Source organism: Oreochromis niloticus, linkage group LG15 (genome assembly GCF_001858045.2).
Source record: "Oreochromis niloticus isolate F11D_XX linkage group LG15, O_niloticus_UMD_NMBU, whole genome shotgun sequence".
NCBI lineage: Eukaryota > Metazoa > Chordata > Actinopteri > Cichliformes > Cichlidae > Oreochromis > Oreochromis niloticus.
Window position 1 is genome coordinate 4,442,107 of NC_031980.2, and position 23,636 is coordinate 4,465,742.

The window sequence follows — 23,636 nt, forward strand, 5'->3', positions numbered from 1 at the left end:
CACTGAGCAAATCTGAATGCTTAGCGGCTTATCCGCTTAGAAAGCAAGGAAATACATTTGTGTATTTCAGTTTGTCCCAGTTTTATAAAACTCTATTATAAATAAAAATTCAATTAACATGTTAATAGCTCAAACGTAGTTGCTTACCAGAAATGTGCCAGAAGTCATTAATTTTTAAGGCTGCCACTGTGTGTGTGTGTGTGTGTGTGTGTTCGTGTGTTTAATGTGATAATACTTATTAATTCTTAAAAGAGGAGAAATATCGGAAATGCTCCCTTATCTCTCAGCCTCCTGTAGAGGTGTGTCAGTGCCAGTTTTTGATTGGCTGGAAGTGGCAGGCTGCCAGAATGGCACTGTTACACTGTCAGGAGCAAGAGACTAAGTAAACAAACTTGTGCTGTACCCTCTGTGTCACACTCTGGCAGCATATTGTCAGCAGCGCTGAAGAGTGAGGGTGGCACCGAAATCACAATAGAGCACAGTTGCATTCGTGGGTATATTTACATGTCATTTCCTGTATATGTAGCCGAGCAGCTAAAGTAGCCTGCAAACTGTCTGAGCAGTGAATGACTGCGGGTCATTCACCTAGCTGTGTTGCACACAAATTGTGTACTTATGTTTGTAATTTAGATAAGAGGCAGCAAAACAGCCAGTCAGAATGTGAGGAGCTTATGTAACGGCAGATAAACAATGTGCAATTTGTTCCTTACACTTTGCTTTTCGGTTTTTGGAGGCGCTAAAGAAAGACACGTAGCTATATCACAAGTGAACAGCAAACATTTAAAGCACATTTTTGAATAAAATATTACAAACATGCCGGCTGCTTCCTCAAATATTCTAAGTAAATATGCAGAGCGGTATATTAAATGACTAACTCTTCTGACCTGGTAGTGCCACTTCAACAGATGCAATGACCGAAGTCACCAAAGAGTCTTTCTCTAAATGCAACTTTAAACAGGCAAGGCAAAGTAATCATGGAAATCTTTCTCAATCATTTCCTTTCTTCCCAGCAGGAGAGACAGACAGATCAAATTAGTGGCCTCAAACAGGAAAGATGGAGAGATAGATTGATAAAAATGGGTTAGGAGGCTTGATAAGGGTAGAACATGAGAGCAGAGGAGGAGCATAGGCAGGAGTTTAGGAGGAGATGTCAACAAATGCTAACAGAAGAAAGAAGAAGAAGAAAAAAAAGACAAACATGGAAAGAGGACGGAAGCCTAAAGTCTTTTGTGCTAGGACTGCGCTGCACTGCATGCATCACAATCACAGCACAACAGATTATTATGCAGCACACGGCTGCCTTTAGAAAAGTCTATACTGGATCAAAGGGTGCTAAGTCATAGATAGAAGCTTCATCCCACAGGCATGTTTACACAACTCTGCCTTCTACACTGTAAGCTTGCTTCAACGATGCTTTTATTTGTGAGCAAAAGTATGGTACTTTTAATGAGAAGAATATACCGGTGTAATCAAAACATAGCTTGTCATATTCATCATGATCTGATCAGGACTGAACATTTAACCACAATCGTGACCCGAGTGTGAGAGCAATAAAAGTACATGTGCATACCACAACTAACAAATGACTCCTTGCAGTAAACAACTGCATATTAAGAAAGCGTCTATCACAGAGGTACGTCTGAAATGATTGATTGTTGTCTTTCAGCTAGCTTGATTCACAAAACCACACAATTTAAATGCAGGTATCCCCTGAGAAAGCCCTAACGATCCTCAATCTCTATCTTTTCCATTTTGTGCTGAGCTACAAATCTCTTATGTAAGGAGGATGTGTCAGCAACCCTTTCCAATTTTGGCCAATGTCCACTTAAACCTCCACAAATCAGGCCAAGGTTCTAACCTTGTTGCTATTTCGGGGGCATGCACACTAAGTGACTCCATTAAGATGTGATGCAGTACCGACATGCAGACGTTATGTTCACTGGAAGTGACATTCACAAAATACGTTTAACATCACGGATGAAGCTGAAACACGGCTCCTGCCAGAGGAAGCGTCCTCCACAGAGTTAGTCTTCTGCCATCACTGCAGGACAGCACACAGTGAATAAACAGAGGATGATCGCAGACTTGCACTGAATCATCAGCTGACAAATGCAGTAGGCGAAGCTCTTGTTACCTTAGAGCAACATACAAACAAAAACACATCCTATAACGCCACAACCAACGGAAACACAGCGGAAGTACTAATCAGACTGGTCAGTGTGTGTGGGTGTGTGTGCGAGTGCAAGTGCTCGTCCAGTTATTTGAGTGCCCCAGTCACTCTCCATGCAACTCCAGGTGTCCAGCTCTCTCTTACCAGACTTTCACATTGCTGTGAGAGACTGCATTTATGCATAGCTCTCTTAAGGTTTCACCACAGCATTTTAGTCAGGTTGAAGTCTGGACTTTGACTGATGCAACACCTTGACCGCGTTATTTTTCAGTCATTCCATTGTAGATTTGGTGCTGTGTTTGTCTTATTGTACTGTTTCATGATCCAATTTAAGCCGAGCTTTAGCTGTTAGACAGATCGCCTCACCTTTGACTCTAGAATCCTTTGGTATACAGATTCATGATTGACTCAAAGGGCCCAGGTTCTGTTGCTGCAAAGCCCAAATCATCGCCTGTCCACCACCGTGCTTGGCAGTTAGTATGAGGTGATTGAGCAACTAAGCCAGGGGTGGGCAATCTCAGTCCACGAGGGCTGGTGTCCCTGCAGGTTTTAGATGTGTCCTCGAACCAACACAGCTGATTTAAATGAATAAATTAGCTCCTCAACATGTCCTGAAGTTCCCCAGAGGCCTGGTAACGAACTAATCATGTGATTCAGGTGTGTTGACCCAAGGTGAGATCTAAAACCCGCAGGGACACCGGCCCTCGTGGACTGAGACTGCCCACCCCTGAACTAAGCAAACCTAAGCTGTGGTGCCATGTTCTTTTTAAAGGAAAAAAAAGAGGCTTTCTCCTGGTAAACCTCCCAAACAAAGGCTTCTTGTCTATTTTTTCTAACTTTAATGCCATTAACTTCAACATTTAACATGCTAACTGAGCCCCACAGAGTCTGAGATTGAGCTCTTGGGATCTTTGCAGTTTTTTTAGAGCATTGCACGATCTGACATTGGGGTGAAAAATTGTGTTAACACACAGCTGAATGCTCCAGACAAGCAAACTGATCATGATGATCATTTAGTAAATCATTTGATTAGCATTACCCAGCTGTTACATACACTTTTAATTCCTATAGAAGTAGTATGTGTATGCTAGTTTTTCACAAGACTCTAATCCTGTGAAAAGTTTATTTTTCAAATGATTGTATGTAGCTCTTGGTCCTTGTTTGACAAGAAAATAGTGATTAAAAGGAACCAAAGTAATTTATAGACACTGAACCAAACAACAAGCTAAATAGCTAGCACTTTTAAAATCGGCTAGCAAGCTAGCTAGTTTGTTTTATCTGTCTGAGGGTAACTGAAAACCAATTTTTGTTTTAAATAGGTGTGTAGTGGTAAATCCAGCAGTGTTATCAATATGAACAAAATCTATTACAGTAAACAGCTTTAGCTAAACGAGAGGGATATTTTAATCAAGCTTTCTTTTCACAAAAGACAAAATGTCTTTTGTTTTCCTTCTTGCACTTGTGGGTAAGCAGCCCATAGTGAAGGTGGAAACCCATGACCTAGATGGTACTTCTCGGGAATAAGATTATTAAAGGCTAGCAGGACTTAAGTCGTCAAGGCCAAGCTCAGCAGTAAGGAGACACAACAACACATGCAGACAGACACACATAAACACAGCACTGAACGTGTGTTAGACAGCAGATGGAGACACATGTTCATGTACTCGCCCAGCCCAAACGTACTCCTGCAGCGCTTTTAGCAGCTTCTTTCTCACAACAGTCACAAAACAAGTTCAGACTGAGATGTACTTGAAGCGTAGAGCCCACTGGGAATTGCTGCCACGCAGAAGCCAGAGGAACTACTTACTGCACAACTTCTCCAGGCTGCCGTACGAGCACCTCTCGAGCTGTAATTTATGGGCGCATTGTAAAGCACTTTGAGAAGTTTCACACTAATGCCTGCAAGGTTAGCCCGCCAAAGAGTAACAATGTCACTCTGATGAAAAACTGCACCTGGTAATATATGGCAGAGATTAGAGATTTGCAGAACCGTCATTCCAGCTGTGCTGAACTGCAGTGAGCTGCGACTGCGTGTGTGGTGAACGGCCTCGATCCGATTTTTCACCGCACTGCACAGAAGGATAAGCAGTTTACTCAAACAGCTAATGAAGCTATAATAAAGCATCCTGCCTCTTTATTTCCACTGTAACTCAACACATGGGTATGGCTGAAAACGACCGGTAATAAGCAGAGTACTGTTTGTAATGCAAACACTGATTTCTTTTAGAAGCTACACAACTACTAAAAGCTAAGCAGACAGACACTACTGCATACAAAGAGATCGTTTAGGATGCTGAGGAAACAAGTGATCAAACTGTTTACCTTCATATCTGAGTGTGTTGTATTCATTTGTTCATAAAAAAAGGAAGCGTGAATATCTAAAAAAGAAAGCACACTGGTGTGCGACATGCCTGCATACCGTTTAATCTGTCAGAGCAATGACATTTGATGTTACGAGAAGCATTACATAACATTTAACATCCTCTACACGCAAAAAAGGAAGATGCTCAGCCATCCATAGGCTCATGCAAATGCATTCAAATGTATTAACAATTAGCCTTCAACGTCATTTAATGGGATTCACAGTAACCACACACACACGCTATATACACCAACACACTTAAATGGGCTACTGGTCCCAGGGCAGAGATCCTGACTCCCAGGCTGATTTGTCTCCAAACCATCTGTCACCATCTGAGCCTCCACAGGCATTTCCCCTTCTGTACAACAGCACCTCAACAGACACACACACTGCAGTGAACCGGGGAGTCTGCACGTGTGTGTGTGTCAGCATTCGTGTTGTCTGTGTCTTGTATACACGCTGTATCTATTTTTGGCGCACGCTTTAATGTTCTGTGGCAGCAGAGTCTATTCATCATGTTTTCCAAAGAGCACATTAATTTTCTGTCCTTTAGATTGTAATTTAGAAGCATAATTTGGTATCGAGACGCAGAGCATTCACTCATGCATTAAATATGCAAATACATTTCATACATAATTTAAAACGCAACATGAAAAAGGACATAAATGCCTTCTGATAAACAAGCTGAGGGAGGGCCAATGCTCTCTACTTTGTTTGTTCCTACAGAGAATAGGAGGCACTCCTAATTTAATTAAAAGGTCAACAGGTTCATAGTGAAAGCCTAAGCCCGGTTTGCCCTTTGTGTTCAAGAAATTACCCGTGTTTCTGTTTAGTTTTACTTGAAGTGGTGGCAAATGAGCAAAGTGAGAAGCAAATGTGTCCCTGCATCCTCACAGGTAGTCTTTGTTCCCCCTCCTTCCTCTTTTGTCCTGCCCTGCTCTGTTGTCTGCTGTTCACTTCTCTCTCATTTGCATTCACTTGTTCTCTCTTCACCCTGTTCCTTCAGATGATTTAATTGGCTCCAAAAACTGTTTACACAGACATGCATTTCACCTTCCGTTCCCGAAAGATGTATTTCGTCGAGCGGTAAACAACTCGGTCTGATGGAGAGGCTTTTAAAAAAGATTTTTATCATTTGCACACTGTTCACAACAGTTTGTAACATTCCTCTCTCAAATGAGGTTTAAAGATTTTGGGAGCAATGGGAAGCTCCAGCTCTGATTATAAATATACCTTTACACACAGACTGCGTGAATCAGAGGTCTTACCTGGCAACAAACTGACGGTCTCTTTCAGCCAATCAAAGCTCTCTGGGTAGGCCATAATGAGGCAGACAATTAAGTGCTCCTCAGATGTTTCGCTTTGATGTCAAATTACACTCCTGACAAATCCATTATGCGCCTCAATTTTCTTTGCACAAAAATCACTGAACAGCGAGTCCACCTCTCCAGTTGTAAGCTGATGATTCCCCCCGGTGGAGCGATGCTTATGAGAAGTCATCGAATTGACAAATCAGGTCACACTCGGGACCCTCTGCGTTCCCCGGCGAACTGTTACTAGTAATGCTACCCTGCCTGTATGCTCTGATAACTCCCAATGTGAGATGCACAGGACACGAAAAAGTGCCTACGCCAGCAGCCCGGGCCGAGGCACGGCCAGACAGCTTAAGCCTGGACCCATCCCATTTTACGTTTATTGTTTGTCTAACTGGGTCTGACCGGCCGCGTCCCAAACTGAGCTGCCTCTGACCTTCACTGTCCGCCTCCTACTTACTTGTCCATCAACAGAAGCACAAAAACAACAGAGCGTGAGTGTCCTCTGCGTCCCCACAATCCACAGGATGGTGTTTGTGTGCTGGTCGCTTTGGCCAACACACACACACACATAAAAACTGTCTTCGACCGATGCCAGCGTGTGTGGATATCAACGTTTGTGTCAAGAGCTGCATCACTAGGCGGCCTATCACTGCCTCTTTCACACGGCAAGTCACAGGGAGGAAGACAGAGAGTGTGACGGAGGAGATAAGATGGAAGAAAGAGAGAAAAAAAAACAGCTGGTCCAGTCAGAGACTGTGACAGTCTGGCCGTTTGCCGACAAGAAGGGGACATTGAGCGGTGGCAGCCGTGGACAGGCCTTGTGCTGAGGGCAAACAGTCCCACAGAAGCAGTGCCAGGCTGTCAGGATAACACTGTACAGCATTTTTCCCTTACAGAGAGAGAGAAAGAGGGGATGGGAAATTACACCTATGCAAGGCAGCAGGCCAAATACAAATAAAATATTGAACGCACTGTTGTTTTCAAATAATGCCAATATGAAAAAAAAGGTAGCCTGAGCAAAAGCCAAGGGATGAAAGAAATCTGCAAGTTTAGTATATCTAATGTATACTCGTGGACCGCAAGGCTGATGATACGGTACTTTTTAGGCTTGAACAGAGATTGCTGCTGGTTGTGCTGCACATGGATGTGGAGCACATCCTACTGCATTACTGAAAAACTGAATTGGAGGCACAAAGAATGCAATGAACTCCTGAAAGAACATTCATTTTTAGCAGGTACTCATTGCTATGTGTTTTAATGGTCAGGAAATGAGACACAAGAAATGTGTTTCTGCAGACAAATTTAACTGTAAGCATTTGTGTCATGTTACATCAAGAATTTAAGGTCCATTTCTTCCTGAAGACCTGAAACAAATATTACAGGATACATTTTTTCCCTCAAAAGAGTGAACTCTGACAATTTGGGGTTCTTTTTGGTTAATCACTTGGGAACAAAGGAAACAAACAAGTGTATGACATATCTGTGTTCTCATGATAAATGAGGACTGTTTTTACTTTGCCAGTCACTGCTGCAACCCAACCCATGTCAAAAGAGCTCAAAGTTTGAAGGCAAGCCATCCCATATTCCAGTTTGCGTTGCACATTTCACAGTTCACCTCTGCCTGGCAATAATTTTGCCAGTGTTTGCAGACAAGTTGGGGTGTTCCAGGTTGCTAGCTTGCAACCTGCTAGCAACCAAAGCACAAAGCACAAGGAGGTTTTTTGGTGCAGCGCCACAAATCTCTCTACAACCAATTTCACACACGTGAGTGCCAGAAACCTCCATCAACCACTCACCAACTTTTTGTGGAATCCACCAGATGGTTGCCAGATGGCCCCTTAATGGTCTCCAATCCCATGTAAATGGGGCGTAACTATAAATACTTGTCATTAAATAAATTTGGCTTATTTTGCAAAATATCAGCTTTTCATCTGATGATGATTGTGAATCATTATATCTGGATGTAATGATGTATGTAATTTTTCTAACTGATTTATCAGCCTTATAGATGTCAGTATGTCAGGCCGCTCATCATGCAGTTTTCTGTGGCATTCTCAAAGTGAAGTATGGTCCCACTCCCCTTAACAACCACAGACCAGTAAAATCAAATGCTAAATGTCAAGTACTGTTAGGGCAACAGTTTGAAATTATTTGCAGTCACTGGCTCTTAACATTCGAAGAACAAAACACTCAAAACTTAAATGGTCAATTTAAAGCAATGGTCTAATTTTCGGAGTTCATGCAATAAAAAACTATATCGTTTTTTTTTTTCCTTTGTTCAGAAGGGAAAATTTGTTGTTATGCAAAAAATAAATAAATAATTGTCTTTATCATGTGGTTTGTCACTATTAAAACACTGGTTAATTTAAGGAAAGACTGTGAATTTAATTCCACATCCTATATACGCAGTCGCACATGGAGATGGCAACATAAGCATTCTGGAGGCGGAAAGCTTCAGACTATATAAGTAAAAGAGACGGTTAAAATAATGGCATTTCACGCTGATTTGGCTAAATACCACACTCTTTAAGAGCATCAATACCCTCCACATGTCTAATGAGCGGGTACATCGTAGCTGTCACAATACAGATGCACGTGATGCTTGACGCAATCATAATCCCTGCAAATGACAGAAACATTTGCGAAAGGGAAATATCCAGGTCAGCTGCTTTCTTCAGGTCTCTCACCGATCTCTCACTATCGAGGGAAAGGATCAGCTAAAGTTGTTATCTCATCATGTGATAACATAATAGATGGATATAGCAAAGAAGGGTGACTCTGGGAGGTACCGAGAGATCAGGAGAGTTATCTAAATGAGATCTTTGCAGTCCTGAGGACAGAAGACTGCATATCACTGCCTGAGAAAGCGTGTGTGCAGATGTGTAACCATGTCTATATGTATATATGTGTATAGCTGTGTAAAAGGCTGACCCCAAACTAAATCTGTCTCTTCTTTTCAACGACTATTATGTGAATCGAAGATGAAATCTCACAAAAAAATAGAACCTTTTAATATTACTGCTTTATAAAGAACCAATCAATACAAATGTTCTTGTATAAACCAGCTGAACATGACCACCCAGGTTTGCATGCCATTTGAGAGAAAAGGATGTTGTTAACTGGGACTGACTGACTGATCTATGCATTTAGGACCACTTTTTCAGGTCTAGGTCTTCTGCTGCAAGCTCAGTAGATTAGTAGATCCTCTTCCCCCGCCCCAACCTCCAACTCCTCCTTAGGCGTTTCCAGGGAAGATCGGATACAGTATCCCTCCAGTGTGCACTAGAGCTGCTTTCAGTTAGCCCGAAATACCATCAGACAATGTGAAGGAGCCATACTTCCACCTTCAAATATCATTGCTCCTAAGTTTTAAACTGAACCCAGGCACCACTACAACTCATCCTTTTGATAATACATTTATTTAGTTTATGACCACAGGTTGATTATTAAGTCATAAAACTCATTTGGATGTTAGCCCTTCTCAATATGCACAATATAACTCTATCTGTTGATCTAACAATTCATCTTACTCCAGAGCAAGTATATAATTACATTTTTTATCCCTCTGCTGATATCGGTCATCGTGCAAACAATTAATCTTGTTTTACTGCACAGCAGCGTTGCACTTAACATGATTTTATTGCAGCCCACTGCTGATTTGTGATGGGCATCAGACATAGTGGTGTCTTCGAAAAGTGGGAAGCATGATTATGCATCACATCTGCTGCTGCTGCTTCAGCTGTTGACTGTTTTAATAAACAAGACAAATCTTCAGGCCAAACATGAATGTATTACGAGAGCTGGATTATGTCACCCCTACTCAGCCTTTAATGCCAATTTTATCCCGTCCCAGGGGTCAAGTGAGGTATTACAACCAAAAAAAAAGCTGCTTTAAACAAACCTATATTCAAAGGAATATAATAAATTACTTTAATACTGCATTGAAAAATATATTTAATTATTTTTTACAATTAATAAAGAGGTCTGTAAAGCTGTTGAGTTTTGATCTTTACATTATTATTTTTTTCCTCACCAAGAATCCAGTTCTTATTATTTATTATAGCACGTGAAGCCAAACTAAAACCATCCGACCATCATTTCAGTGAATCCTGGGCATTCATGTTTCAATGTTTCAAAAAAATGTTTTTCCTGATCTTACATTTTGACAGCCTCTACTTTAGGTAAACACAACACAGGTACAGTCAACTATCGGACAAAGATGCATCGTTTCCTTGCATCCAACTCCTTTGTCTGAGTCCAGGCTTCAAAAATATGCAGCTCTCCAACACATCTATTCAGAATGAATTTGCCGGGATTGAGATGTGGAGTAATAACACACTGACACAACAGAAAAAAACAAGCTCCACTGTGGAAAAAAAAACCACTCATAATATTGGATTCCTTAGCCAATAAGCAAAGGTAGATAAAGTGCTGCTTCTTATCTGAACCTGTACACTGATAAAGAATGAAGGAATAACCATTATTCAGCCCTGCCATCGACACTATCAAGCACGTGAAAGGAAGGCTATGCCATATGGTATTAGTTTCAGTGCCCCAGGGCTAACATCTGTATGCAGACAGCATCCACATCTAGACTGAAGAGACAAATGTTTCTTTTTTTCCGAGACTGAAGCAGCCTTTTTGTAGGCCTGCCATTTCACTGAGAAGCAGTCAGACATAAAGAGAATGACTGGCAACACTGCAGGGCACTCTGTGACTCTCTGGTTATTTGTTTATGTTAGCATCTGGTTGTCTGTGTCATGTCATGTGTGTGTGTGGATGTGAGAGACGGTCAGCTATGGTTGTGTCCAAGAAGCCACAGATATAGTGGATAAATAAAGAGCAGTTATGACAGATGTAATTACAGAGGGTGTGATTACAATGAATGCCTTCTAGTGAAGCAATGTAGTTGTGCAATTCTTTGAATAAGCACTGCACATCCTCCCTGGTGTCAAGATCTGTTAACACAACAGAGCGTTTCTATTACCAGCCTGCACTGTATGAAGTATTTACTCACAGTGCAAATGTATCCAGTGCCCTCTGTTAGGTGTCACGACTATTTGCTCCAGTGAACACTGATTTTAAGTACTGAAATACTGAACATTCATTTTTAGTAGGTACCCAAAAGTTCAAGAAAAATCACAGACCTACTGAAGCACTCAAACCTGTGGAATAATCTGAAATCTCAATCTCTTGGTCATTTCTTTGCAACTGTGGAGATCAGACACTTTGCTTAGCTAAGAGTGCACAACCTAACCAGAAGCCTCCAGGTGTGACCTAACATAACTAGAATTTAACTTTTCAAGTGAACACATAGTGAATATAATGGTTAAAGAATAGTTCTGTGTTGTGCTTTGCTGAAATGAATGTTCTGATTTTGTCCTATATGCAGAAAAAAAGCCGGTTTAACCTACTTTTTTCCTAAAGGAAAGGCTTTGAGGCTTTCTCTTTTTATAAAGATTATTTAGAACACAAAAGGATCATTAATGTTCACTGATATTACATTTATGTAATCTTAAGACATGACTTGAATCAGAAATAATGGTTACTATAAAAATAACTCTCTACATTCAACTCCACAGTCATCTATGATTGATGTCACTTGGAACCCAGAGCTCCCCACCATTAAAACCTGTGTACTTCCTGTTGGTGGTTTTCTGAGTTAAAAGCACTTTGTTCTTTGATAGCCTCCTTTCAACCCCATTATCTGCTGAAGCACGTTAAACCCCCAACTTAATCGTTTATTATTGAAAGCTCGGCAAGAAGCCTTCCCTCCTGGTGTTATGGGAAAATGGTTAAGGCTGAGATGTAAAAGATGTAGGTTAAGCATTTAGCCAGCTACTGAACTGCATGGAAGCTACATGGGCTGTGGTTTAAAATGTGCGACCCATCATCTTAGCCTTATATATATATATATGTGAGTCTGAGGATATGAAAATAGGCATATTTGTGTGTGTAACGGTTGTCATGGTGCTTAAAAAGCAGGCAACAAATGAACTGGAAAAAAACAAAAGATTGTGATATTATTAGAAGCATTGTTCACATTCAGGGTACATCATAGATAAGACATAAATGTTGTGCTGCTATGTCTGTCACGTATACGGCACATGCACAGTGACAGCAACCACTCAGACTTTTTTGTTTTTGACACAGTGGGCATGAATTTTTTAAGAATAATTGATTTTAGGCACAAGTAGATAAAAGGCTTCTCATTTCTATCCGGCTGCTGTTGATTCTGACAACTGTCATTAGCAAAATTCATCAACTGTAGCAAATTAAGCTAACACGATCTTGCAAAATTGCTCAAAAAAGCTTTTTCCTGCCGACTTTTTAATATTTCAAGCTGGCTTGACTTAAATGGAAACAGTGTAACAAGTTCTTAAGTATGCATGCAATGGCCACATACAGACATCGCACTGTGGAGTTATTAGTCTTTGTATTTTAAGTGCAAAGAGGAGTGTTTAGAGTGCTTGGATATAGCCTACTGGGACAAGCAAAACAGAGGTTAAGCACTATGTTTTCTCCTTAGACAAGAAAAGCAGCTTTTATAAAATAGCATTTCCAAACATACTAGTTTTCTTTAGAGAGTAAAAATTATTTCTATTTGCACAAGTAACAGAATTATTTCAGAAAAAACAAAAAATACCAGGGTCAATATTATTACCCCAGCGAAACACTCACTTTTTTCTTGAGCCATGACACAAACTGCTGCTGTGCAATCATGTGCTTGAACTATGTAATGCTCAAAGCTTACGAATTAAGTTAAATCTGAGGGTTATTTTCCAATTTAAAAACACTGTAAAAACATCAGGGTTTGAGCTGTCACTTTTGAAAGCATCATGTCAAAAACAAAAGAAATCCATTTAGACTTCAGACAAAGAATTATTGATCATCACAGGAGGAGATGGATAAAGTTATCACGGCAATGTCAACAACTGTCCCAAGCTATCCCAAATATAACTTTTGGGCTCACAGAATATTGTAGCAGAATAAACTGACAGACCACCTAAAGCAGTTGCAGGCAATGAATTTTCCCAATGGGCCACGTGAGAAACTGGGACTAACATGGAGTGCAGCACCAAAAGAGGCCTGTTGCATGAACATCAGCACAGAAACTGCACACCGGGAGCTTCTTGGCATGGGTTTCCATGAGCAGCTCCTGCAGGGGTCGCACGAAGGCAGCCCGTTATGTTTGTGCATAATGTGCAGATTAAAGATAATATCTGTGCTGTAATTTTTGTTATGTTTACTGGTAAAATGACCACTCAGAAAGCTGCAGTGGAATGCCTTTGTTCTGTCACTACAGACATTACAGAGGGCGACAGAAGGGTGCCTCCAAAAGGTCATTAGATTTACTGTCACTTTTGAACTCTGCAGCCTCACAGTTAGTACACTATGATCAGACAATTTCAATCACGGAAGGGTTTTAGGAAATTATAAGAAATACAGCCATTAGATAGCCATAAGTCAGCATTTTGCTAATCAAGAACAGTTAAGAAAGAGAAAGAAGCCTTATACCTATATATCCATTGTTGATGAGCAGAAAAACATGACTCTGAGAGCACAAAAGTGCCTCATGCCAGCCCACAGTGCTAAGGAAAAATATCAGCTTTGATGGATGATGCAACCTGAGGTTTTCACCTTAACAGTGGAGGACAATGCAGTGTGCCCTGCTGCTGAAAACACACGACAAGTGTCCTTCTTTATCCCCGGCAAGCCACGCACATCATGTGTAGAGGCAGAGCAGAATGTGACCTAGTTTTAAAGAGCAAAAGGTCGTGTAACCCTTCATTTGTTGCCAGAATATAAGCACCCAAGTGAGTAAGTTAACATCTGAAAGTTGATTTTGCAACAATAGACTCAACATCCTTGCATCTCTAAGTCAGTCCCCTGAGCTGTGCCTCTGAGGTACTCATTTCTAATCCTGTCCATTCTAGTCACTACCATCGTCAAATTTGTCACCTCCAGCTCCACCTCCTGTCTTTTTGTCAGCGCTACTATCTACAAACCATACATCACAGCAGATCTCACTACCATCTTGTAACACTTGAACATGTGAAGAGCAGGGATAGCAAATATAACTCATATTGGACATTGAAGATGAAGCTGCCAAGCAGGAGGAAAAGAGGAAGACCAAAGATAAGGCCCATGGCTGTAGTGATGGACGACATGCAGAGGGTTGGTGTGACAGAAAAGGATGCAAGAGACTGTGTGAGATGGCGGAAGATGATTCGCTGTGGCGACCCCTAAAGGGAACAGCCGACAGAAGATGAAGTCTGCAATGCCCATGTCCTCCACATCCACCTAGGCCTCTAGCTGATTGGGTTGTAGCGTATATGAGATGCAGGCCATTTGACACACACACAAAAAAATACATATAAGCTCCAGTCCTTGCAGCCTTATGTTGAAACATTAAAAATGTGGAGGAAGCCATGCATGAACACATTTGTGTCTGCTCTACATCACCGCAGATCTGCTACTATAGCAACATAAACTAATCTGTCAGTATTGCTTTTCAGCCTCAAATGTCATAAATTAAATGGTTTCATGCTCTCTAAATTAAAAGTAATGTTGGTTAATTGTGTTGCTTGTCAATTGTACTGGAAAAAACAACAAAACACACACAGACACACACACAATGTGGGCCATTATCTCAAAAACACAGCCCGGTATGACTCACAGCTTCACCATTGGCACACACGTGGGGGAGGAAAGATAAGTCTAACCTACAAACAAGCGTGGCGATACTTATAAAACATTGATCAGGCCACCACTACAGACTGGACCGATCATTTCTTCTCTCTCCACTCCTACAATCCAGTCGCTGCGTATAACCATCTTCTCTTCCACACCACTTGTCTTTAGCTGCAGATGGTAAATGGAAGGGGTGAACCTGTTGACCTAGATTACCACTGTCTATATTACCACAGCAATTCCTACCACACTTCAGGTGCTTCCAATGAGAAATATGCCAATGGCAGTAGGGCTAAACAGAAAAAGAAACACTGAGATAAGCTTAGGTCCTTAAAGAGCCCTTTAAAATTTTATTTACTCTGGTTTAACTGACTATTTTCCCCATATTTATGAAAGAAATGTAACTTTTACTGTGCTCGGAAGTAGCCAAAATTGCGTTTGTTTCACATCCCCCAAGTGCGTGGTCTTAAAGTTCTGAAATTCTTTCTGAGTTGTTTCAAATGGAGTCCGTGCATGATGTGTGGGAAAGAAAACAAGGAAGATATTCTGCCTCTTCTAAATTTCTCTGGAGAGTGATATTTCTATAAAAAGATGAAAAGAAAAAACTTACAATCCTACATGGAGTCAGCGGCTTCACCTCTGAGAGTGAAGGTATCACACGTTGGAAGGCTTTTTCTTCTTTTTCCTAGCAGGACAAGTGTTTTGTAAAACTGTGCAGAAACAATTTGCATTTTTGGTGGTATCTATTAAGCTGCTTGTGCCCCTTTGTAGCACTAGCCAAATGCTAAAGTTCCCCCGCCCACAGCTTCATTGACATTTGCACCCATGACAGTGAGAAGGAAGGAACCAAAGGATGTCCGTAGAGTGTGAAGGTGGACTGTCAGGTGACATTACCCTCTGATATGTTAAGTGAGTATCTCCGTGGCATCAGGTGAAGGCAACGCCAGGCTGTAGCACGTGAGAAATAAACTTATTATTTTACATTAAACTGCCTGTCAGACTGAACTCCTTATTAAATGACAGTCCTGGAACAGTTATGGAGTCCTTCCCACTTTAATTCCTGAGCATGAGCCAAGAAAAACACTAACACTGAGAAACACCTGCAATTCAAATTCTTTGTCTCCTGCATTTTCTGCTAATGCACTTTCACTTCCACATGCACTGGTACAGGACGCCCTCACAACAAAGAGGCCAGAGTTCAAACCCAGAAAGGACCTCCATGCAAATGGTGACAGGGCCACGGTGCCAGTTTGTGTAGCGGAGCAGACAAAGTAAATCATGTTCCAGAAAACCAAACAAATGCTGACCGACATGACAGAGACAATCATTTCAGTTTGATCTATTATGTCCCGTGATGAATAATTAAACACTAAACCCACTCTGAAAGACTAAACTAATGCAGCGCGGGCGAATCCTTGACCGCTACATGGTTATAAAAATAATAAAAATCGATACAGAGATACAAAGGCCTGTTTTCCGGTTTAATTCAGTGAACTCGGGTTCAGTAGTTCAACAGCTATACAAACATTTGAGGATTAACTAAATCTGTTCTCGAGCTAGAGTCTCTAGAGCAAACAGAGTAACTCTTTGTATTCTGGAGGGTAAAACTGTAATAAAAACAACAATGCAGCAGCAAAACGACACTGCAAACGTTGACCATTTTGACTACATCTGACTTTTGACTGGTGTCCTGAATACAGCAGTTCTTGACTACATGTAATGCTAAATATAGCTTGCCTTTCCTCTCCACCAAACAGCTTCTGAGCTAATGTGGGCCCCCAGGCAGTGGTGGGTCGGGGTGTGACATGAGTCCAGCGGAGATGTTCTCATCAGCGGATCTCAGCAGCGCAGTGTTTGAGGCTCAGCCACAGACTCATACCAGTCCACATGACTTCACACGCTGATGCTTACTGATAACGGGCCGGGATTAGTGCCACTGTGTGTCGATATGTGAGAGCACACAGAAATATGTGCATGTGTCTGTTCTCAGGCCTAAGACCCATGGAAAAGCTACAGATATGCACGCCCCATATAACCAGTGTTTCTCTCCAGTAGTACCGCTATGCAGCTTCACAACTGAGTACTGACGGTTCCCGAACTGAGGCCGAGGCCCACCTAAGAGATACCAAGATGAATCAAATGGGTCACAAGATACTAACCAAAAGCAGGAATGAGATGTTTGAAATGTTTGTGGACTTTGCATCTCGCTTCGTTATAGTTTGCAAGTTTTAAAGGATCAGAAGCAAAAAATAAAAGGCTAAATGCAGATTACATTTAGGACATGGCTTTGTCTTAACACCCAACAAATTCAAAATGATGATATAAAGCTCTTATTTTGGGTTGATGGCATCCCTTAGCTGCTCTAAACCTCTCCTAATGGTACTCAGGGTAAAAGGCAAAACCTTGTTCTATAGTTCCTTGGTTGCTCTTGATCTATTTTCCATTGCTTTAATCATTGTATCCAAGGAGGCAGAAGTCAGAGCAGATAATACTGTCACAGCCTGTGACAATCAGATGTGCAAGTCAAGTGAGACTGGGTGTGGTCTGAATCTCAGCGCTCACATAGCTAAACCAAGCTTATCTCCCGTCCATCTCTGTTTTGGTTTCCTTCTTTCTCTTTTCTACAAATGTCTCACTCATTTCCATCTTAATAATTAGTTTAAACATTTAAGGTATGGTTTAAATAAACGGTTCTGCTCCACAGCCTCTCTTTTACATCAGACTAACAACACAATGCACAGAGATGTTTTGCATAAGCAGGATAATAGATGACAAAAAATACAAATTTCTTGTTACATAGTTCAACATAAAGACTATAAATATCCACATACATGCTTCAGACACACACACATATTGACACACATCTTCTCCAATAATGGTCAAATAAATTGCAGGAATATATTTTACCCGTTGAGCTGTGCCTTACAAACACTGGGCTCCAAGGCGCAGTTGTTACACCACCAAAAACTGTATGCATACTATTGTCCCTGGAATTTGCATGCATTCAGTTGGTGATTCAGAAAATATGTAAATGCTTTTGTGCTCGGTACCAATCTCCTGATAAGCCTAAATCAACATAACCTTTTTTTTTTTTTACTCAGCATGCTTCTGTTGATCATGCAGCATTGGCCTCTTGTCTTATTTACAGCAAACAGTGTGGCGTTTTATTGCGACGCTGAGGTTTTCATGTTCTTTATACATCTGTACAACCTTTTCCTCTGATAACATCTCAAACTGAAGTGCTCATTCGATCCACTTTTGTGCGGAAAAAGCATCAAATGATATGTCAAATGCCCCTTTCTATCTGAGCGTGCATACAGCGTGAAGCTGAAAGCCTGGGTTAACAAAGAAATTTGAAAACCACCTTTGTGATATCGGTATGACTGAGGTTTTGGGTTTTGTCAACCCAGCAAATGCAAAGAAAACCTGGCTATTTGTGGGATGATGCCATAGCATTAATGTCCATTTTTATATTCAGTCCACTAAAATGCTCACTGGACAGAGATTATTTTGAAACAGTGTTTAAAGGATGTGGAGGGTGGTGAATTTATTATTTCTTCTCATAGCCGCCAAATGTAAGAAAAGAAGTGGCACTTCAATTAACAAAGCATCGCTTTTTCCAGTAGTTTGTGATGCCACAGGCTGGATGCCACAGAGGCATTTAAAGGGCAGCCAGAGACGGTGTTTTAAACAAGTTCAAGGCCAGCACTTACAGACTAGACCTGCTCACAGCCCGTGATAAACATCAGCAAGTGACTTTTGTCATCTCTGAGTTAGAAATGAGTAGACCGCAACAGCTGATCGGTGGACCTCGTGATTCATTGTCATTCAGAAATGATGTTGCTCATGAAGATGAGAAGCAATACCCCCAAGCTTTCAGAGTCATTTCCTACTATTCAGTACACAAATGCTCTCTCTCTCTCTCACACACACACACACACTAACTCACTTCAGGAGGATTGACTGGAGATAGCTGAGAAAGTAACAGCCATCATTACCTTGTCTACTTGTAAACCACAAGGGCCAGAGTAATCATCACCCTTAAACACAACGTTTCCTATTACTGACTGAACACACACACCCACATACACACACACACAAATACACATGATCTGTTTCTGCAGATGGATAAATTACAGAGAGAGAAATGCACAGTGGCACAGTCGTCCAGGGCAGATGAAATGAAGAGGCTTAGCTAGAAGGATAATAGAACAACAGGGAGGAAACAAAGCCAAATAATTCATAATGCATTGTAGCATGCTACATAACTGCACAATCGGTAACACTGCCTTTTCTCCTGGAACATTACAAAAGAGCAGAGACAGCAGACCTACGTGAAGGACCTACTTTCTGTGGTTTCACTGTATATGCTGGTACATGTGGCATATGACCACACGGGCAGCAAAAACAACCGGCTAATCCTCCCAAACGAACTCGGGCATAATCACTTCATCACTACGTGATCTCTTTGTTATCTAGTTAGAAATCTGGCCTTAACTGTTGCCCTCAGAGGGGTGGGCCATGTTGTTTGCTCTGTTGCAGTAAAACAAAGATGTGCAGCCCATTTATATTTCAGCGGCGTACGACTTTCTCCTCCGCTTCTTCCTGCGCCTCACGGTCGACTTAAGGAGTGGTCTTTCTAAACACACCGGGAGTTTAAATGAAGCCTGCGCCTTGCTCACTTAGTCCCGCTCTGGCAGGGTTGTGAATGTGTTATAACCACAACCATGCGAGGATGCTGGAGCTCCTCCAAAATAAAAGCCCTGCAAGCAGGCGCACAACAAACCCCCATGGAATACAGCTAATAAGTCTATATGCTGTGCAATTGGTCTCTCCTTAGATTAACAGATAGCAACATTTCACCCAGCTACAAACTGAAAAAAAGCCCAAATGCACGCGGATGCAGGCTGGCTGCTTCCTCGTGCATACTGTGAAATTTTGACCAACACCAATATTTAAAATAACAATCTGACTGATCGCCGAAGCTGGTACTGATATTTTAATTCTCTTTGATTATTTTGTGTCAGGAAAACAAATAAATTATCATTAAAAGAAACTGCTGATTAAAGCCTTTGAACGCTTCATCACACTCACATCTTTAAACATTTAGCTACTGCCAAAGGTAAATGTCATGTTATTTGCCAATATGCCAATATGGCTGATGCTGACTGTAAGACAGACAGAGAGAGAGGGACGGAGTGTGTTAACATGCTACTGCTGTACGCACTAGAGTGGATCTCTTTTTTTTAATATCAGCTAAGACTGCATCCCTCTTTTGTTGCAATTTCCTGCAGTTTCATGCCCAGGCATCAAAGAGAGCACAGCTGTGTCACTGGATGAATGCTTTAATCTATTCAGCTGGTGCATCTGTGTTCTCTGTCTTACACTACGTCATTAGCCGCCCGCCTTAAAGTACGTACTTGTGTGTCTGTGTGTGTGTGTGTGTGTGTGTGTGTATCTGCCCAGTAAAGTGAATAAGCATGCGAGTACATATACATACAAACAATATGTGATCTCAAGTGTCTATGTATGCTTTCATGCAGTACTCACTAGCAGTATACCTACTGACAAACCCACAGATATACACACATATACAAGAAAGATTTCTCTTTAACTAGCGCCTTTTTTATGCCCAAAGTTGTGTTGGGTGACGGCTGAAGGCCGTGTTAAGACATCACATCTCAGATGCTAATCTGTGTGATGGTCAAGTTTCCAAGCAGTGCTAAATTTAGGTCCAGATTGCTGCTTTTGACTGGTGAAGGGTTGGAAACAACATTCTTTACAGTCAAAGGAGTTCAGAATTTAAACAACAAAAAGCAAAAGATCCCCACAAGCCAGTGTATCGTCTAACCACAATACCAGTACTGATACTTCCTTAACACAGTTCATTAAGCATGTCTGTTTATGTTTTCAATTGCACAATCTGACCAAACTGACTCTGGGAATGGAATGGAGTCAATTTTTATAGAGCCACAAACCAAATGCTAGGATAGATTGGACTGTCTTGCCTAATATAAATCATTGTCAATTGAGTATGCCCAATCAGAGCGTAATCTATTCTGTATAATTAGCTTAACAACAGGATGCTATTCGTCTTCTGTAACGCTGACTGAATGGATTTCACTTGTTTGGTCAGAACAAATGGGATTCTGAGCAGCTGTTCGTCAATAGGAGATGTATGTTATGCCACCATCCAGATCTAGCAATGGCTTTGACTAACTATGGTTTGATGTTGAACATTAACAATCGTTAATCCTTCTGACCTGTTCCTAAATCCAATCGTTGAAACACCCAGTCAAGCACATCCACTGTGTAGTGTGAGTTTCCCAACTGCTTTCAGAGTTTAGGCCAACACTAGCCGTGCTGTTGTTTGCACAGCAGCCCACCAAACTCGGTATCCGAGATATCGTTGGGTTTGCCAAACCCATCTGGTGCTCCTCTTAACAAAAGTCTCTTTTCTTGGATGCTAGAATTAAAAGCATCCACAATAAATCAATAACCAAGTATGAGTAAGTAAGTAATGAAGGAATACAAAACTACCTAAGAGAATATAAATATATTTACTCATTTGTCTTTTTATTGTTTAATCCAGTGTCTACGGGGGCCCTGAGAGTTCAAATGCACCGCAACTTAAGAAAACACCAGTAAACAGAAAATCGCAGGAAAAGCACACAAAACACAGAGAAACTGTTTCTAAGGGAGACAATAATGTGACAGAACAGAGACACATTTAATTTTCAAGCAATTATTTCATCATTCAGGGTTCAAAAGACACGACGGAGAAAAAGATGTAAGGTAATGTGCGTTTTAATCGTGTGATGCATGTAACACTGTAGATACATGCTTGCTATTAGCCTTTTACTGTTAGCTTGTTGGCTTGTCCCCAAAAACACTCCCATTCTGTTTTGTGAGGGTATTAGGGTTGGATTTTTAGTGAGCTTTGTGGGTTCGTTTTCCCTGTCTCAATTACATTGTTTATTCAGCTTCCATTGTGTTTTGTGTGCTTTTGTAGCATTTCTCTATTAGCTGGTGTTTCTTAAGCTGCAATGCATTTCAACCTTTTCTTTCAGCCCTTCCTAGTAACTTTTTTCTACTGCAACACAAGGACACTGCCGTTTCTTTCCATCACCCTGTACGTAACATCATCCTGCTTTAGCTTCAGCCTTTTAACACAACATGTATCTGTAGCCATTACATTCATTAACTGTAATACAAACTGGTTTGACTGTATCGGTTCAAACGCACGACGGTCAAATCGAGCCACTTTTACACATCGTCTAATAATTATGTCCCAGATGGTGGATACAGTATGCTATGATGTAAGCCTCGGTGCGATAGAAGCCTGCATCTTCAACCTCTCCGTTTCTTTTGAAGTCCCCCCATGGGGGTGTGGGAGCTGGGCGATGGTAATGAATCAAGCTGAGCCATAATGAATGTCCTTATTCAAGTCTGCTTTGATGAAATTCCACCTGACTGATCTCAAATCACAGAACAAAACAGCGAGAGCTTGCTCGCAACTGTTATGAAAGTTATACTGACTAGAAATTTGATGGAGAGCACTGAGCGACTCCGAGGATCCCTTCAGGATACTTTTTGTTTCTTCCCTTCGCGTCTTCCTTTTCCCTTCCTTCCTTATTCCTCTGTGATCACTGAGTAGGATGAAATCAGATGAGTGTGTCTACAGTTGCACTACCATTTCAAAGTCAAAGATCCGTCACAATACACCCAGAGGAGAGACATAACTCGCTGTTTCATTCCTAAACTGGTGCAACAAATATGCAAAAATGTGCTCTATGTAATAACTTAGCTGCCAATCTGTCTATACTGAAACATCATAAACTATGACAACCATCACTTGTTCCTACAACAGCATCACAAATTTCAGCCAAGTGATTGCAAAGTCTTTGTCACTGTGCTGCATTTGGCCACGGAACTGAGCAAAAGGCCTGTTTTACACTTCAAATGAAACGAGGTGCTACGGCACTGTCAACATGCTTTGTAGAAGTCTGGGATGCATCTGCAAGCCCCCAGTATTCCAGATAGCTTGAAAAGACTGCCAGGAGTAACAAAAGAAGTAAGTAATTATAGCGAGATCTCAAAGACAAAGCATGCAAATGACTGCCAACGGCATTTAAGAGTGGATAAGACCAACTGCTGCTGCCACCACTGCTGCTGCTGCAGGTTGTTTTTGTGATGGTTTGCTTTGCTACCTTCGATTTTTAATTGGGCTTGTAACAATGTAGTGAAACTGGATTTGAAACTGCAGCGTAACTCCCAGCACGAAGCCTTTTGTCGCTTCGATTTACTGTAATGGCTGAAAACCCAATTTCAGAATAATTTGATTTTGCTGATTTCTGGAACAAATTCCTTAGAAGAAGTGTTTTAGCATCATGAGGTGCTTATTTGCTCTGTTGATCAGAGCAAGATCACAAATACATCGAGACTGTTGCTGGTGACCTAAAGGTATGACGAATATATGCTACCATACAACACCAATGATGAAAAAAATCACTTTAAAATGTTGTATGTGAACTATCCCAGAAGGGAAAAGGGCAACAATGGGCTTTTCCAAATTCAATATATATAAAATGACAGTGACAAGGGGTGAGGAAAATCGTGCCCATTCACAGTCATAAAGCACAGTTTCAAAAAGTACTTTGGGTGAAGGCAGCAGACAGCAACTGGCTCCTCAAGTCCAGTCATTCTAAACAGGTATCACTTTAACAGTGATTAAACTGACCTCAGGCTTACAGGGCTTTACTGGTACATACCCACACACACTCAGACGGAGACAATGCTTTTAAACATGCAGTTCTGCAAAAGAGGCCTCAGCAGCACACTTGAACAATGCAGTATCAACCAATTCTGCCGACAGGAAAGCTGAAGCATGTTAACACAGACACACACTCGCACACATCCACAGAAATAGTGCAAGTCCCTAAGCCTGGAGGGTGGGTGACAGAGCTCTGTGCTAGGCAGCAGTAGAGGCAGATGCAGCATTCATGCAGCCTGAGGGCATCGCTGGGTATTCAAGCTTCACTTGGCCTCTTCTACAGTGCCCTCTGATGCCTTAACCCCATCACCAACATACACA

General features: G+C 41.3%; 1 protein-coding gene across 4 annotated transcripts in view; it reads right to left on the reverse strand.

Annotated features, from left to right (window-relative positions):
• The window catches only part of pak5 (p21 protein (Cdc42/Rac)-activated kinase 5), a 69,608-nt gene that overhangs the window by 39,150 nt on the left and 6,822 nt on the right, over positions 1-23,636 (reverse strand). The window contains exon 1 of one of the 4 annotated variants that reach the window (XM_025899057.1): positions 6,306-6,328. The exons of 1 other annotated variant lie outside the window; for it this stretch is intronic. Coding sequence is in view for 2 of the 3 variants with exons in the window: in XM_005449750.4 (XP_005449807.1) it covers positions 5,801-5,855 (55 nt within the window). In the remaining variant the exon portion in view is untranslated. Of the gene's footprint in view, positions 1-5,800; positions 6,208-6,305; positions 6,329-23,636 lie in introns of those variants that run through there. 2 more of the 4 variants (XM_005449750.4, XM_003440796.5) reach the window with 2 other exon arrangements.